The 18,929-nt window shown below is 33.7% G+C and overlaps 1 protein-coding gene across 2 annotated transcripts; it reads right to left on the reverse strand.

The window, feature by feature from the left end:
• Positions 1-12,108: 12,108 nt before the first annotated feature.
• On the reverse strand, positions 12,109-17,852 carry LOC126732389 (DNA-directed RNA polymerases II, IV and V subunit 6A-like). 2 transcript variants are annotated; one of them, XM_050435184.1, is made up of 7 exons: positions 17,688-17,852; positions 15,997-16,123; positions 13,730-13,763; positions 13,467-13,636; positions 13,334-13,385; positions 12,572-12,639; positions 12,109-12,406 (listed from the first exon to the last, which is right to left on the reverse strand). In XM_050435184.1, the coding sequence occupies exons 2-7, from the start codon at positions 16,029-16,031 to the stop codon at positions 12,337-12,339; spliced, it is 429 nt and encodes a 142-aa protein (XP_050291141.1). In that variant the 5' UTR covers positions 16,032-16,123; positions 17,688-17,852; the 3' UTR covers positions 12,109-12,336. The 2 variants fall into 2 exon arrangements, with proteins under 2 accessions (XP_050291141.1, XP_050291142.1); XM_050435185.1 differs by having other exon boundaries at positions 15,997-16,177; positions 17,688-17,842.
• Positions 17,853-18,929: the final 1,077 nt, after the last annotated feature.

Below are 18,929 nucleotides of genomic sequence, written 5' to 3' on the forward strand. Positions count from 1 at the left end.
AATCACCAACCCAGATCGGAGCTCACGCCGGATCGGATTTCTAGATCGGCGTGGTGGCGAGGCTGGTGGCGCGGCTGCCCTGGTGGCTGGAGGTCAGCGCGGTGGAGATCGGCGTGGAGACCGATGTGGAGATCGGCATAGAGACCGGCGTTTGGTGGTGTTAACATGGTGGCCGGTTTTTGGGTTGGTGGCCGGCATTTGGTTGGTTGAGTTGTTATGGATTTGCTGGGTTTGTAGTAGGTACTTGGTGAGTTTTGTTTTGTTTTTTTTTTTTTTTTTGGGTTTTTGGTTCCGGTTTCCGGCGTTTGGGTCGGATTTGGGTGGCGTTTGGGTGGCGTTTGGGTGGTGTTTGGGTTGGCGTTGGGTGGTTGGATTTAGGTTCGGTGGTTGTGATTTTTTCCGATGGGTTTGATGGTGGGTTTCAGTGTTTACGGGGTTTGTTTGGGTAGAGGGTAGTGGTGGCGTGGTGGTGATTGTTTGTTTAGTTGTGGCCGGTGCTAGAGGTTGAGATTGTTTAGTTCTGGTGCTTGTTTGATTTGGGTGAATTTTTGTTGTGATTTGCTTCTTGTGATTTTGCTGGGTATGAGTTTGCTAGAGGTTGAGGCCGGTGCTAGAGGTTGAGGGTGAAAGAGAGGAAAAGGAGGAGAGAAAGAGAAATAATAAAAAAAAATTAAAAAATAATATTTTAATAAAATGGTAAAATAATAGAGTTTTGGAATGCTGTGTATATTGTAAATGGTATGGTATAATTGATAAAGTTACTTTTTGAAATGATAAAATAGGATGAGATATAGAAACCGGTTACGGATGCTCTAACAATCTCTTTTCTACTTTCTATAAACGTAGTCAGCTAGTAAGCTACCAAGCTTGCATCATGGCTTTAATCATCACCTGCAATATAGGCTGACAGCCTGACATCATATAAGTACATAACCATATGTACTTAGCATTTTATTTTGACGAGGCGGTCAAGATGACTCAAAGGATGGTCACGAGAACAATGCCTTTTTTTCCTTTTTCTTTTTTTTAACATGATTTAATCACTCTAGCTTTGAAGAGAAACCTTCGTTTGATTTGTATGCTATCCCGTGACTGTAGAAACTTAGCTAGAAAGAAGAATTGGTGTCTGAAGAGAAACCTTCGTTTGATTTGTAACCTTCGTTTGATTTGTATGCTATCCCGTGACTGTAGAAACTTAGCTAGAAAGAAGAGTTGGTGTCTGAAGAGAAACCTTCGTTTGATTTGTAACCTTCGTTTGATTTGTATGCTATCCCGTGACTGTAGAAACTTAGCTAGAAAGAAGAGTTGGTGTCTTTCTTTTATCGGTTGCATATATAAAGGTCACGTAGAGAGGAAACTCGTTATCAAAATAGAATTGGAAGTAGCTTACAAACAATCTTTGAGCCAGTACTACATTAAGAAAAAGATTATTGATCCAGTTGTACCTCGTTAAGTTGCACGAATCATGGCAGTTTCATTTGAAGCTTTAGCGATGGCAGGCGTGGATTATCTTGAATTTGCTGCGGGTGCTGAAGATCAATGGGAACAGGAATTGCTGCAGACTCCACCCCATTTATTAGTAGAAGAAGAGGAAGGAGGAGAAGAGGTCAGAAGGGGCAGTAGTTTCGCCTTTCCAAACACGCATATCTTCCCAAGACACAATGCAAAAGATTATACTGATAATGAAGATGAAGATGATAGTGTTACCATAACATGTCAACCAAGAGTAGGCCTGGGAGAAACTATAGATAACAGGATTCATAAATGGTTGAGGTCAATAAGATTAATGGTGACAGCCATTATAAGGTTATTGACAATGATAAGGATGGATGTGGAGAAAAGAGTCAAGTCCTTTTTATTTTGGTTATGACAAGTTGAATTTCGGATTATCTTAGTTCACCATGACACTGGCTCGGAGGTGCATGCAGTTTTGTATTCAGCCTGCATTATTCAACTTACTGTGCATCCAGTTTAGGACTTTTCTTTTTATCATTCTTTTCAAATAGTTGATGGGATTTCTTGTTCAGTGTCTTAGTTGTGACTTTTGTGCGATTGTGAAGAACCCCTAAATTGATGAATAGTGTAATCGTGTTTACTGGTGGCTGTAATTATAAAATAGTGTGGTGCATACAATATTAAGTTGTTTTTCTTGGTTCCAACAAGATAAACATTTTTTATTTTATTAAAACGATAGGCAAAGATAAACATTAGCTTGAACTGTTTCAACTGTGTTTTTAAGTTTTCATTCATGTGTTTCTTATAATTGCCAAGAATGGGAAATGAATTTCTGTGGACATGTGTTATTGATCAAATCCCTTTTCTTTTTCAAAAACTAATTCTTTCTAGCTCTGTACTTACGGTTTGATGCATATCTTGACCCTTGATATTAACTTTACAAAAAGTAGTTCTTTGTTTTTCTTTGACCAAACACTTCTCAAAGGCAAAACAAATATGAAATAGTAGTTTGGTACCGAAGCTCCATTCTGGAGGTAGTCCTCGAGTTGCAACATAAGTTTCATATTCCATTCAGGCCCTAAAATTCATCCATGATTCTCACTGGAAACTAGTATAAAAAGATTTAAAAAAAGGGATATAGGGATGATAGAGAGAGAGAGCTTATTGATTTATCTTAGAGCTATTGAGGAGTTTGAATAAAAATTCTTTTTCCCATTCTGAGTATTCACTCTGTACTTCACCATTGCAGCTTGTCACGTGTCCTTTTTTTCCCCCTTTTTTTTTTTGGCCTTAAGTTTGAAGAAGAGTACATTAAAATGTTTTATATCATTATATTACTGTAAATAAATTGCCATGTTTTCTAAAATACCGTGGGTTATCTTGGCTTTAGGTTATCATATTATATATAATATATTCCCTCATGTGCTCATTAGAATGTATAATATAAGGCTTTGATTGTGGAAGTATGCTCAAGCTAAACTACGTCGATCCTTTTGTTGTTTCTCTCTCTCAAACTTTCTCTAGACTCTAAATTTCTTCTTCTTCTTTTTTCTTTCCATTTTATTATAAGATAAGTAATCATTGATCATGATATTAAAGCAGATGATTTTGAGTTCAAGCCCTCTACTTTGTCTATAGTCTACATTCTCTCGTATGAAGTAAAAAATTTCACATGTTTTGTCTCACTTATTGTGAGGAGTCTAGGACTCTAGGCCTTACATGTGAATGGGAGTCTATGTCCGCATGAGTGTTACAATAGCATATATGTTGTTAAATTAACTATTTATTATTGACTTAAGCTTTTGGGATTAATTTATTCCATTAAAGTTTATTTCTATTGGTTTTTTTGTTTAAAAATATAAGTTGGGTAAAAATACAATTGTACCTTAAAAAAGTGAAGTTTAAAAAAATTATATATAACCAATAAGCTAAATTAGAATCCTATCAAAAAAAGAAAAGCTAAATTAGAAGGAAAAAGAAATCCAGAGTCTAGGGACAAAATTGGCAAATGTCCTTTTCGGGCAAAAAAAACAGCATTTTGCCCAATTTTCCAAACTAATTAGGAAAATACCCCTCTTTTAAAACTTGATTTTCTCAAAATCGAGTTAAAAAAAAAAAAAAAAAATTCTAGAGCCCTATAGTAGTGTTTTAAAGAGCCTATAGTGACGTTTTGGAACTCGAGCTTCCTACTTGAGTCCATAGAGCTCGAGCTACAAAACGCCACTATAGGCTTCTTGAAACGTCACTATAGACTCTTTAAAATGTCACTATAGGGCTTAACTCAATTTTAAGAAAATCGAGTTTTAAAAAATGGACATTTCCTTAATTAGTTTGAAAAATGAAGCATAATGCTACTTTTTTTACCCGAAAAGGGCATTTTTCAATTTTGTCCCACAGTCTAGACGTATGAATTGTAGAAGGAAAATGTTACAAAACATATTAAAGTCACTGTACAAAACGTCGGATTTCAAGGCTTTGAAGACAAGAAATTGCACGTGATAGGTTGACGAAACAAATTATTGGGTCAAATTAACAAGTTACAATGATCACAAGCAATATTGAGACTTCTGCGCTTGACCAATGAAGAAAATTCAACCCAAACGTCGCTCTCAAAGTATCTTCCTGAGTCTTGTCAATTAAAATAGAGAGGTTTTGAATTCCCTATTCAAACAGCTTTTCGTGTAAAGTATAAACATCATATATATATATATATATCTCAGTTTTTCAAAGTCAAAATCCTATTTTGTTTGTCCTCTCGGATCTATTTGTTCTCTGAAACTTCCTAAGCTATTTTCATATCTAGTTTGGTTCCAATTTAAGATAACAGAACCATTAAAAAGAGTGTTCAACCTGTATACATGGTCTAATGTTATGGAAAAGGGTACATTGTGCATATTTTTTACATACAAATTAAGAATCAGAGACCATTTATAGCTTCATACATGTTAATCATATAGGTATACCAAAATTTAATATATCAAAGAGATTATGTAGATTTTTAAAGATATGGAATATACGGCGTTGACGAGTTTATGATATATGTGTTTTATTACGTGTGCATTGAGAAGAAGTTTAGAGGCTGTTTGGATTTATTGTTTTCATAACTCATAACTCTGTTTCCATCACCCATAACTCAAAAATTGTGAGACCCATGGCTGAGAAGTCTGTTTGGTTTTTATTTCCAGTTTTTGTTTCCATCACTCAATTCTCTGATTTTTTAATGATAAGTTATGAAAACTTAAAAAACATTTTAGGTGTTTTCAGTTTCCATAACTCTGTTTTCAATGGCATTTCCATAATTAAAACTACATACTGGGTCCTAGGGTCAGAGTCTAGCCGCAACTTTTGACCCCCCCCCCCCCCTTTTTCTTTTTCTTTTTTCCATTGGGTTTGGTGAGTTTGGTTTCTTTATCTTCTTTTTTTTTTTCTTTTTCCTTTCACACTAGGTGGCTTCTTCTTCTTTTTCTTTTCCCTTTCACGCTCGATCTTGGTCTTCTTCATTAAGTTTTTTTTTTTTTTTTTTTTCTTCTTCTTCTTCTTTCATTGGGTTCGGTGAGTTTGGGTTTCTATTTTTTTTTTCTTCATTGGGTTTGGTGAGTTTGGTTTCTTCATCTTCTTTTTTTTCTTCTTCCTTTCACACTAGGTGGCTTCTTCTTCTTCTTGTTTTTCTTTTCCCTTTCACGCTGGGTCTTGGTCTTCTTCATCAAGTTTTTTTTTTCTCTTCTTCTTTCATTGGGTTCGGGTTTCTGGGTTTTTTTTTTTTTTTTTCCTTCTTCTTTCACTGGGTTCGATTTTCTAGGTTTTTTCTTCTTCTTCTTCTTCTTCTTCTTTCACTAGGTTCGGTGAGTTTGGGTTTTTGGTTTTTTTTTTTTTTTTTTTTTTTGTTTTTTTTTTGTTTTTGTTTCACTAGGTTCGATGAGTTTGGGTACTAGGGGTTGAAGAAAAAAAAAAGAGTAAAAGCTGCACCAAGTTACAAGTATGGGGCCCACAAATAGTTGAAAATTTTGAGTGATGACAAGTGATGGTGCCAAACAGACTTCGTGTAGGGAGTTGGGATATTTTAAGTGATGAGTAATAAGTGATGAAAATTGAGCGAGGAGTGATGAGTAAAGGAAAAAAAATCCAAACAGGGGCTTAATCTCTCACGTTAGATGCAGACGCCAATTGAATACCAATGTTCTGACCAATATAATTTCACTTAGTCATACTATTTTCACACATGCATACGCTCGTGCATATTGCATGAACTTTCCAAGTGATAAGCCTCAGAGAGAGATCAATGATATAAACTTAGTAAATGAAAAGCCCGTGATTTTCTTCCTATTATCGACCGCTCTTTTTCTACAACCTCTTTTGGAAGAGAGTCTATCCTCTATTCCATTTTGGTATGTCTTAAAATGAAGTCGTATTTTTAATATTAATAAATAAAATTCTTATCTTACTATTAACTTTATTTATAAAATAAATGTTATTCCTTTTTTTATAGCTTAAATTAATGAGAATTGTAGATAGGCCCAGGAGCCCATATTAATGTATATATTGGGTCAGGGGCCTAATCTGAGGATGAATAAACACTTTCATGAGAATCCGTGTTAGTAAGTGAAGAGGTGAAGTGTGATCATAATAATCCAAAAAGGTGGTCTGAGAAGGAATGCCTCTTTGGCTAAGCAAAGCCAAGGTCGGAAGGTACGGTCTAACATCAAAAGCAAAATTCCGGACAATTCCACTGATGAGAAGAAGTATCAAGAAGGAACAGGATATAAGGAGACTATGAAATATCTAAAGGGAAAGCTGTTACCACCGCATTAAATGCTCTGCAGTTAACTCTCTAGCCGCATTAATGAGGAAGTGATACCTGAACAGTAACTTTCAACCTTACAGCTACTACCCAAAAATTTCAAGAAAGTGCTGATGGGACAAGGATCAACACCAACAATCTGATCTGCACGTGGAATGTGAAGATGAAAGGTGAAAATAGTATAAAATGGAAGAGAGACCCTAGGAGATGGGGATCGAGAAATTAAGAAAAAAACACTGTAGCAATCAAGAATTGAACTAGTAATCAAACTTGAGAGAAATATATAAGAACTGATCTCCTCAGACTGTGCTGAGGACGATTTTCTTTAGATTAATCCAGTCTATCTTCGTTTTCTTGTCATCTGAATCTACTTTACTTGTTGTCTGATTCATTAAAGTCCAGTTTTCCAACCCACTCTCTACAAATTCATTGCATTGGACTTTTTGGACCTAAGTTCATTTATCCTTTGGGCGAAGGACTCAAATTGCGTCCTTACAAGAATAGTTTTGAAAATTTATACATTTAACTTACAACTTAAAAAATTGGATTTCTAAAAATGACCAACATTTTGGTGTTTAGCCATTAGTTTTGGGTTTTCTTTTCAATGAATAAAATAAAATCAAACCTAAAAAGCATACTTCTATACAATTCAAACACTATCAGGGACGAAGCCATAACATTGAGTTAGAGGGAGCGGCTTTACTATTGACTGTATGCAGCGATTTCAACTTCTGACTTTGCTACAACTTAGCTGCTAAGATTTTTTATTTTTTATTTTATTTTTGTGTGTGAGTAAGAAAACAATTATTTTTGTTTAGGAATTTTTTAAAGGGCATGGTTGTTTATTTTGGATAAAATTGGTTAATTAAGCTTAATTTTTTTTAGTTTTACTATTGGTCATTTTTGTTGTTGAGCTATTTTTTTGGACTTGTATATTTTGTTTTAGATTTTAGATCTATAATTTTTTTTTTTTTTTTTATGGTCACTAAAATGAGGAAAATGCTAGAACTACAAGCTTTTTTTTTATAAATTATAGATATGATAAGTGGTTACTGGTAAATAAAAAAAATGATGTGAGTGGTGGGCCTATTATGCTAACCAATAAGAATCTACTACCAAAACAGTTTGTAAAAATGTTATAAAAAAAACTTGTGAGTATAGTATTATGCTTAAAAGAATCAATAATATTGTTTTAAGGGAAACAAAAATATAATTTTATATAACAAAATTGCTAACACATATATATAATAATTTTTTTTTTTTAAATGGGGGGGGGGGGGGGGGGGGGGGGGGGCGCATTGCCGCCCAAGTCCAATGATAGTTCTGTCCATGAACACTATTGGCTTGCCCTTTAAATGAAATATAAAAGAATACTCTTGGCCGGCTACTACAATACATTAGTTGAGATTTTTTTTATAATAATCCCAAAAATAAAGTAGGGGTATAATAGGAAAATTAGTAAACTAGTGGCTTCAAATTTTAGAAACAATGCAATATTTTGGATCATCCCAAAATAGAATACAAGACCAACAATTTGAGACAAAGGAAGTAATAAACTGTATAGCTACTCACGTGTTAGTCATGTGTTAACAGTTAGTTATTAGAAGATTATGCAGTTACTAGATTCTGTTAGTTTGTTAATTACCCTTTGTTTTGGGAATATGTATTAGAACCACAAAGCCTTAATCTCAGTGACGTTCATTGTGACATCAAGTCTTTGAGGTTGTTCCTTGGAGTCGGTCAGAAGTACTAGTGTTCGTTGGCCAGAGGTAATAGTGTTCGTTGTTCATGAAGGATTTCATATAGAAAGAGTTCAAAAGTTATGAAGCAATAAGTTCAACTATTGGTAATGTCCAAGGACAAAGGTTTAAGATAATCTAGTAGAGATTGAAGGTGAGGAGGGAGAAGAGCGAGAACCAGTTGAATGTCCTCGTAAAATTTATACCTTAAAAATGTATCAATTTTCAAAATTATTCTCATTAATTTAAGCTATAAAAAAAAGAATGACATTTACTTTTTAGAAACAATGCAATATTATGGATCATCCCAAAATGGAATATAAGACCAACAATTTGGAACGGAGGAAGTAATAAACTGTATAGCTACTGTTAGTCATGTGTTAAACAGTTTGTTATTAGAAGATTGGGCAGTTACTAGATTCTGTTAGTTTGTTAATTACCCTCTGTTTTGGGAATATGTATTAGAACCTATAAATACCATTATCTGAATCAATGGGAAATGAAAATAATGTGAGAGAACTCTGAAGCAAGCAATAATGTCTATTGAAGCTCTAGCAATGGCAGGTGCCGATTATGCAGAGTGTGGAATTCACCTTAAAAGACATGGAGAGAAGTGCATGGGAACAGCCACCACCATATTTGCGGGCTGATGAGCAAAGTTCTAATTTTGGAAATGGGAAAAAGGACACTGACATATTAATTGTTAATATGTGCAGTGGGCAACAAAAGAAGCAAGCAAAAGGGCTGAAGCATGTCACAACGAACAAAAACTTCAATTGAAAACGAGAGATTTAATGTATTAAAAGTGTGAATTTTTAGTACTGTGATATCATACACAAGCATGTATGTATGTATGTATGTTAGGATTTAGATTAGAAGATTCCATGACAATGTAATAATCAATAAGTCTGTAATATGTCATTCAATGTTCAAGAATGAATTATATACATGTAGTTAAAAGAAATCATTTTGTCTGAATTTCGATTACCTTTCAATCAACTCTCAATCGATCGAACTCAAGATTTCAACAGACTTTCAGTCTCTTCTTGATAGATTGAAAGATGATTTTCAATTGATATTCGACAACAACTCAATCAATCAAAATTCATTTACTCTATTTTTTGACACGTTTTAATGAGGTTGGAGTTGTGCTCTTATTAAACCCTATTTGTTATGCCTATACAAAGACTTTTATACACTACTTTCAGTGCAACTAAGGCTAGAAATCAAAGAAACGAAAGAGAACATCCAAACCTCTATTTTGTGATCTCATGAGTTCATTATGACTGTTAAGGTAGATTTTTTAAGAGAAACACATATTACACATCAAAGCTTGAACCTTTCAACCCGTGAGTACAGAGAGAGCATATAGAGACATATCTTCAACGGTATTGTTGAGTGATCAAAGAGTTGAAACCACAGAGCCTTCATCCCAGTGACGTTCATTGCGACATCAAATCTTTGAGGTTATTCCTTGGAGTCGTTCAGAGGTACTAGTGTGAGTCGTTAGTGAAGGATTTCATATAGAAAATGTTCAAAAGTTATGAAACAATAAGTGCAACTATTGGTAATGTCCAAGGACAAAGGTTTAAGTTCAACTACTAGTACTAGGTAATGTCCAAGGACAAAGGTTTTTTTATTCAATCTGTAACTCGTATTCCTATAATGAATTGTATTAATTGTTTTTCCTTTGGATATTTTTCCATTGATTTTCCACTTCGTCACCATATCATCTGTCCCATGTTTTTATTGCTTTTATTACTAGGTAATGTCCAAGGACAAAAGTTTTTTTATTCAATCTGTAACTCGTATTCCTATAATGAATTGTATTAATTGTTTTTCCTTTGGATATTTTTCCATTGATTTTCCACTTCGTCACCATATCATCTGTCCCATGTTTTTATTGCTTTTATTATATTATTTTATTTCTTGGTAACTTGTTTTGTAGTTTATAATCTCGTAATTGTGGTCAATGATCACATATCTAGCTTCATTGGTAATTTGGTAATGGATAATGAAAAGCTATCATCAGGAGCGGGCACTAAGATTAAAACTCTCAAAAAAATAAAAAAAGCTTACTTGGTAATAATTTGATAAATTCGCTGCATAGTAATACTTAGGGTACGTTTGGTATGCTGTAATAGTTCCTGTAATGGAATAGTTATTCATGTGTAATAGTAATTCGGTCATTTAGTTGCATCTTTATTACATGGATTAGTTATTACATTGGAATAACTATTCTTTAAATTGAAGAATAGTTATTACTCTTTAAAATGGATGTAACAGTTATTCCTTAGTATATATAATAGGTTTTAAAATTAATATATTTCCAAAAATATAAAGTTTCGTTGTACACCATCTTTTACAAGCTTTCCATATGTAACAACCAAACTTATGAATAGTAATAGTTATTCCATTACAATGTCTTCTATTCCCAGTAATAAATATTACTATTCCTAATGTAATCTACATTCAGTGTACCAAACGTACCCTTAGTATCCTAACTGATCCTTTCAATATAAAAATTAAATTTTCATGAAATGACATCAATTTCACGACAAATAAAATAAGATCTTACACCAAGTAAGATGAGCATTTTTTGTATCTTCCTTTTGTTTATGAAAATTCTTAATTATATTGACCCTTATTTTTCATTGCCAACTATTCCAATAGAAAAAGGCCCACGCATTGATTTTTTTTTTTTTTTTTTTTTTCATTTTCACAATAAATCATAGTTGGTCACTAAAATTACTTTTTTTATAGTAAACTTAAGATTTGTTATGAAAATATTATGAAAATGTTATAAATATAGCATTTCTCTTTTAGATTTACATTAATCCATGAGCTATTTTTTGAATTCTTAACATAATTCACAAAGCCTCATTCGGTCTGTTGAGTTTTAAGAACAAAACCCTCAGATTTATTTGATTTTCCAAGATTCTAATTCTTTTCTTTCTAAAATTAAAATAAAATGAAATAAGCTTTTAGTTCTTTTAACCAGATGACTAATCTTCTTCTTTTTTTTCCTATAGTTTACATCTATTGGAAGGGTTTTTAATTTTGAAATGTTGAGGATAATATAGATTTCAATTCTTTTTTTCCCAGTAAAACTAAAATATCAATTCTGAAACCCTATTTTGTCATTCTTTAAAAAAATTATGAACTTTCTATACTTTGGGGACTAACATTACTATTTTATTTTAACATTAATATTTATAATAGTTACATATTTATGTATAAATTTATTACTGGCTACTCTAATTTTTTATTTTGAAAACAATTTTAAAATTATTAATTATTGAGCAAATGATGGTTAAACAATGAACCGTCATATGGTTTTGATTAGAGATGGCAACGGGATGGGGTAGGTCTAAAGGATGGAGTATTTGCCCCCGCCTCGCATTGTTTTGTCTCATCCCATCCCTACCCTACTCTACTTGACGGAGAAAATTTTCTTACCCCACTTCCTCCCCTTGAGGCCCCACGAAACCCCACCCCATCCTGTAAAACTCTACATTTTATTAATTTGCCTACAAGTATTACAATTGTTTTAAATAAAACCTGTTTTGTTAATAAAAATATATTTAAAATTACAAATATATTTATCCCATCAAATCAAGCTAATTTTTAGCAAAAATTGAATAATATTATTAAAGTGTTTAACAAGACAATATTACAACAAAAACAAAATTTTCAAAATACAAAATCTATGATTCAATAGTTTATTAATTTGTTTATAATAAAGACAAAAGAAAACATTAAAATTGGTACCTTATTTTCAACCTTGCTAAAAAAAAAAAAAAATAGGCAAAAAGCCTTGTTGAATAGAATAAAATAAGTTCATATATTTTTTAAATAGTAAGATTTTAGAGTATGAAAAATTTACAATTTAACCCTTATCAATATTATCAATGTGGGGCAGGGTAGCGGGACGGGTTAGGTCTAAAAAGTCTGAAGTCATCCTTGCCTCGTGGGGTGGGGCTAAAATCCCACCCCATCTCCGCCTCATCACCTTTGCAGGGCGGAGAAAACTTGCATGGGGTGAAACAGGAAAGGGCGAGTCAAGTGGGGTGGCACAAAATTGTCATCCCTAGTTTTGATTATTGCAAATTTGCAGGCATATAATTAAAAATAAATAATAATAATAATAACTACATCACTACTAAATGTGAGTTACGTACGAGATTAACGCACTTAGGATCAGTAGTCTGAAGTTAAACCAGTAATTTTTTTTTTTTTTTTTTTTTTTTTTTTTTTTTTTTTTTGGGTGGGGGTCCAAAAATAGGGAGCTACAAACTTTGAATTCACATCATTCAGAACTCCCTTAGTCCAATTAATGACTGATCAATCGCCACCCACTTGCCTCTTCCATGAGTCTTCCACAATCAGTTCATCAACTCCCCAGTCTTCATAACTGTTAAAATTCATACAACCAAGTAAAACGAATGAGCATATATCAGACACGTGCCCAAAAAAAAATAGCTCTCACATAGAAGCACAATTGTCAAATAATTTTTTTTCATAGATTTACAACGTTAAGTGTTACAAAATTTCAGAAATTTCGAAATAAGAACCTCACCTTCCATCTGGCAAGTAGCGGCGGATGGTGAAAGGTATTTTCCGCTCACGAAGCTCCTTCATTGCAATCTGAAATGTATGAATAAGGTGTCACTAACTGCTTCTAATGAGAAATGATATGTCCACAATATTTTCACAACAAATTTTAAGTGGTAGATTGTTACTGATTGTTATTATTGGAGTAAAAAAATAATCTTAGTGTTAGGTTTAAATTTGAACTAATAACAACTAACACCTATGATTTGTTGTGAAAATATTATAAAAATGTTATGGACGTAGCATCTCTCGCTTTCAATACAAACACGCCCCAAATAAGATCATAAGAATTTTGACTATGAAATTTTTTACCATTCTTGTCTAGAAACATGATAGATTACAACACACAAGGTAAACTCCACTTTATCATCCTGAAAAAGTGAAGCTATCACCTATTCTAGACCAGACCTTTGTAGATTAAGAGTCGTGGAATATTAGTAGATAATTTAACTAACTGCCAAGTCTAATATAGATGTCCTACTCTATTTCGTGACACTGAAGAGAACTTCTTGTACGTATTCTCTGACCAAAAGATAGTGACAAAAGAACCAACAGTCATTTCATAAATACAATGGGTTGGAGGTTTGATAGCAGCATTCTGTGGGTTTGACAGGGGGTATCCTGACTAATCAAGGTCCATTTGCGTACATAAGCTGAAAGAAAATGAGAAGAATGAAAGGAACTGCATTTAAAAATGTCATTTAACATGGCTGTTAGAGAATCTAACCTCAAGTGGGTCAGTTTCACCCTCCAACTCAACCATCACAGGTGCGTTCATACTGCACAGAGAGAGGGATATATTATGGAATCCACCCAACTTGGTCAGCATAAATTAGACTGTAAGTGCAAACAAAGAAAACCTGATCTGCAGAGCACGGGTACCCAATATTCTGGCACGCTCATATTTTGTCATGTACTTTGAGGTCTTACGAGGATGTTCAACTGGTTCCTGCTCTTCTCTCTCCTCACCTTCAATCTCTACCGGAGCATCTTCATTGGCATTGTTCTCTAAATCCTCCTCTGCACCTTCCTGTCCATCATTTATCCAATATGTTAGTCAATTTGTTTTAAAAAACATAAATTCAGTTCATCATATGCTTTCAGGAAGCAAATCAATGTCTACCTCGATCTCGGGCTCTGGGGGCTCATCCTCATATCTGCAGCAAAAAATTTCATAAGGCACCTTTTAACAGGTATGTAAAAAATTACAGGTCTAGAATTAGATATTTGAGCCACCAATGCCAAGCATAGAATCATACAGAACGGTAAAAATCACTGCAAGGAATCGATTGAGTTTCAACTTTCAAAGGACAAACATTTGAATGTCATCTGCATCTAAAATGCTGTCATGCAAAACCATCACAATTAATCAGAAGAGCCATGTTTTAACATCTTATAACTTATGTCAGAAGTAAATGTGCACCAGGGACAACTGAGGCAACTAATTAGTGAACATAAACTCATGCCATGCAGCATGTATGCATCCTCCAATTTTTGGATCCAACTTTTATAGTTTATATCTACCACTGACTACTTTCAAAGCTCATGCTGGGTATATAAAGGGATGATAATTGCAAGCTATGCAAGAAATGAACGTCAGAAATTTGTGGGGCCAGGATTTTTCCTTCCAAAGGCCAAAGTGGGGGAATATGAATGCATATAAATGTAGAATTGATGGGGCCATCGTCAGCTTTTTTTGGGGAGGGGGGAGGGTGTGGAGGAGGGAGGGAGGGAGGGAGGGATAAGAGTTATCAAAATTAGAACATATGGACATGATAGTGTGAACAAAATGCAAGATAGTAGTAGTCCAAGAAGATGTCATCTTAATGCAAGATAGTCTTAGAGACCACGCCTCATGAAGTGGATGTCACTAGTTCAAATATTTCCTTCCCCCTTCTCCCCTTGGGGCCCACACTCACTTATCAAAGAAATGCGGTTGCTTAGATTAAAAAGATTGCTCTTAAAAACGGCTAATGCTAGCATTGCACTCATCAGTAAGTGTCCATTCAAAAGAAATATGAAGTTTTTAAAACTGCATTGTTTTAACATGGTGAAGTTCCACACAAGCTAAACGAATATGATACAGCAAGATTTTTGCTAATTTTAGATAGATTTCAGACAATCATTAGGTTAAGAAAAAGATAATCCTAGAGGCCAGGCTAGCAGATTAATTGGACCTATAGACTAGGAACCAAAAGAAAAGGCAGGCAAGCCACTCCTTAGGACAGCATTTACAAAAGCCCATTTAGAGCATTTGAATTGGAACTTTTACGGGCTGGTGGCAACTGAATAACTTTAATCCAACCCCTTTTTTTCAAAACCCACTTTGTGCCCTTCCATATTCTGACTACCAGTGTATCCCTTGGAGTAACATTCTTTACCTAATGCTATATTGACATGGTGATAAACATTGTTCCAAGAGTACCCCAACTATCTTAACCAAAAGGAGCCCAAATTCCCATAACAATCATTTTGAGGTTCTTTTGCACAAACCATATCATAATCTGTGGGTATCACAAGCACCCTTAATTAAGAAGATGCGCACGTTAGTTTCATCTCTGCATTAAGCTCCCCACAAAAAGCCAATAAATTAATATTGAGTCTATTCTATCCATAACAGTAATAGTGTTTATCATAAATAATGAATATCAAAAGGCAACAACAACCAAGCAGACACATGTATCTTTTCTGCCATCTTATCCTACCCAAAATCAGCTCTTTGTCTCTTCCTTAATGGATATCAAAAACATTAAACGAAGTGTTTTTTTACAGCAATTTATCAAATTCACCCATCTCGAATCACATAGATCACATAATCTATTCTATAATTTCAAGTTTTTAATCCAACCTTCGGCCAACAAATCACAGAAAAGTTGATTCAAGATACAGATTTAATACCAGTTTTTCTTACATATATCTTTTGCTAAACCACTTACCACACACGAAAAGACCAGTAAATAATACAAAGTTGCCCTCTAGTGTTTGCATATCTCCTTGCTACACAAAAGACTAACAAGTTAAAATGAATGTAATACTGTCACATCTAAACAACATAAATTTTGGTCACCATCATATATTAACTTATTTGTTCAATCACTGATAAAAATAAAGTAAGCAACTAAAATATTTATCCAATTAACCACTATTTTTGGTTGCTCAGAAAACTCAAACTGTATGTGTATATATGCATATATAGCAAATAATTTTCTTAGGTGACTTGTTTCCTCAAATACAAGACCATCGAACATTTAAAGGTTTTGATTTCTTTTTCTAACTCATCTTTGTTCAGCAACCAAACGGAGGGCATAGAAATACAAATCAATGCAAAAATAAACCCTAAAGCATCTATATATGTGTGCATGTGTGTGGAGAGAGAGAGAGAGAGAGAACCCCATGTCCAAATCGTTGTAATCTTCATCAGCCATTGTTGATTGCTGAAGAAGCTTTTCCCTCTACACTTGGCTTCGTCACCAACACTCTTAGTCAAAGAACTAAATAGTTTGTAGGACTTGATTACCTGGGGCGTAGAAACAAGCTGGTTCGGTAAAAATATTACCTTTCAACAAGTTCACTACTTTGAAAAAACAGTCAAGATTTAAAATGCAGATATTTCTCAAACATCACTGTAGGAAAATATCTTAAAACTTAAACACAGATACAGAAAGATTTAACAAGACAATACAGTTCCCTATGAGCAATAACATCGTAATATTTGAATACAAACACAGAAAAACATCCCTAGGGATTTCTACTAGTGGTCTACGTTTACACTTTGTTGACTAAGTTGTGCAGTCCCCTGGACTATGACCCCTTCTTTGGTGCGGCTCCCTCTTTGGAACCTAAAGTTGGCCACACTCCGGCCTTGGAATCTACGCAAAGTACATTCCCTCTTTGGAGCTACCAACAGTGCACTGCCCTCTTTGGGACTTAGCTATGGTACCAAGCCACTACTCACAACTTGTCTTAGGGTTTCAAAGTCATCTCAAAGTGCTCATGACAAGTATGTTTCAAAACTAATCAATTTCATGTGCTTTGTAAATCTTTCTAAAACATATAATTTCAATCTCATGATACTTTCCTATCATTGCAAGCAAAGACGAACACATATCAAATCATAAAACATAATGCGCAAATAAGCAGTAAGTATTCAAAGAAACTGTCAACATAATAATTTTGCAAAATATTCATAATTACCTTTCTCAAAATGTCAATAACTTTTTCCAAAAGCAAATCATAGGCAAGTTAAACCATATTTGAATCAATCACATATTTGAAATGAGCATCAACACTGCATATTCATATAAAGATTTAGCTCATCCCAGAATATTTTCAAACAAACAAGTATTCAAAATTTTCTTGTAATATCTACTTCTTCATTGTGAAAAAAAGTTCGATAGTCAACACCATCTTTGAGAAAACCGCCCAAATTAGCAAATACTACTTACCTAGTGCGTCTGGCAAAACCAAACCCTATACTCCAAAACTCACAAGCTAGATTCTATAAAGGTGAGTTCAAAGGTAAAAATCAATACACCCATCAACACATCATAACATTATACATTTGTCATGATAAGGCCATGAACAAGATTAGCCCATATTCCCTATGGATTTAATCATTTAATAGGCTCTAGCTGGTTCTTACAAAACTTACTTGTTGCTAATTCCTTTGGTAAACCAAAATCATCAAATTAACGCTCCAAACTCACCACTAAAACCTTGTTTCACACACCCATCTGACCATCTCAAGAATACTCCATGAAGAGTAACCTAAACCAAGAGAATCATATAAACCCAACTCAATGATGGGTGTCCAGCCATTACAACTCCCTAAAATCCACCCCCAAACTCTTCACATTCAACACATAACAACTCCCAAAATTAAGAACCCACTCTCTTTTCCCCCATTCAACCATGGCCCAACCCATTCTTCACACTTACAACCCCAACCTTAATCTCATTTATTAAACTGACATTCTTCAAGTTTAAGGGTTTAGGGGTTTAGGATTTCAACCCTAAAACGAACCCCAATTCAGGTTTTTCATTCAAAACACACAAAAAAATTCAAAGGGAGGAAGATTTACCTATTTGGCCGAAAGATCAAAAAATGGTCGCCAAGTTGTGGCTTCTTTGGAGAACGGTGTGGTGCTGTGTGTGAGAGAATGTGAGGAAAGTGAGGAAAAGAGAGAGATTGGCGTAACAAGCCCACTTAAAACTAACCCCATCACTTTTGATCTTCTTGGCCCAAAATTGTGTTTCTTAATACTTTTTGGGCCCAAGTTTACTTCCTTCTTTCCTATAAGGTAATCCCAAGCTTACAAGAGAAAAAACCATTGGTTTCTTTGACCAAAGACAAAGGCTTTACAATTCATCGTACTAATTGTTAACCTGTGTTATACACTGAAACTTACTTATTTGTAAAGTAAATTAAAATAATTTTATAAAATTTTAAATTAATTAAGAAATTACATTATTGCATGATTTACTCTTGTATGACTTCAATTTGTGTTACAATTTGATAAAAAAGCCATTACTTGAATGTGCAAAGATTTACAAAAAATTTGTCAGATAATTTCAGATTCTGGAAAAAAATAATTCAAAAATTCAGATATTAAAACTTTTGAAAGACCAAAAAATATTAAAGAATCAAATGATAATTTTATTTAAATATTGTACTAACATGGAAAATAATGAGAGTTTCAAAGGTTTTGATTTTAAATCAATTTTGAAGAATTTCATCTTGTATAAAATTTCAAATTGTAAAGTAGTTAGATTTCTAATCAATATGAATTATAAGAGAAGGAGAATTATTGATAATGGTGGAATGAAAAGTTTGATAAGAGGAAAAAATAAACTAAAAAAAATAAAAAAATGTGACAATTCAACATAAATAAAAAACGAAACCGTGTATTAGGGAAAAAATTGTGACACTTTCTACCTAATAGCTATTGATTTTAGCATAGAAAAAGACGATGTGAAGGGAAAAAAATTGGCGAAACTATACCATTGGTCCCTAAAGTTCACCCTGTGAGCGCAATTAGTCCCTCAAGTTTCAAGAGAGCGCTATTAGTCCCTCAAATTTTAAAAATGAGTGGTACCAGTCCTTTGGTTAACTTCAGTTAGAAGTATTGTTTACGTGGTTAACGGAATACTGAGTTGTCATTTTTTTTAATGATATGGAATTTTTAATAGAAAATTACAAAATTATTTACAACTGGTACATCTTTTACCGTTTATTACAAGTGCTTTTACAAACTGATGAATGGCATATGAGTCATTACTTTTTTTTAATTTGCTAAAAAAATCTTAGACTCTCCAATATCTTC

The sequence above is a fragment of the Quercus robur genome, chromosome 6, assembly GCF_932294415.1.
Source record: "Quercus robur chromosome 6, dhQueRobu3.1, whole genome shotgun sequence".
In the NCBI taxonomy this organism is placed as follows: Eukaryota; Viridiplantae; Streptophyta; class Magnoliopsida; order Fagales; family Fagaceae; genus Quercus; species Quercus robur.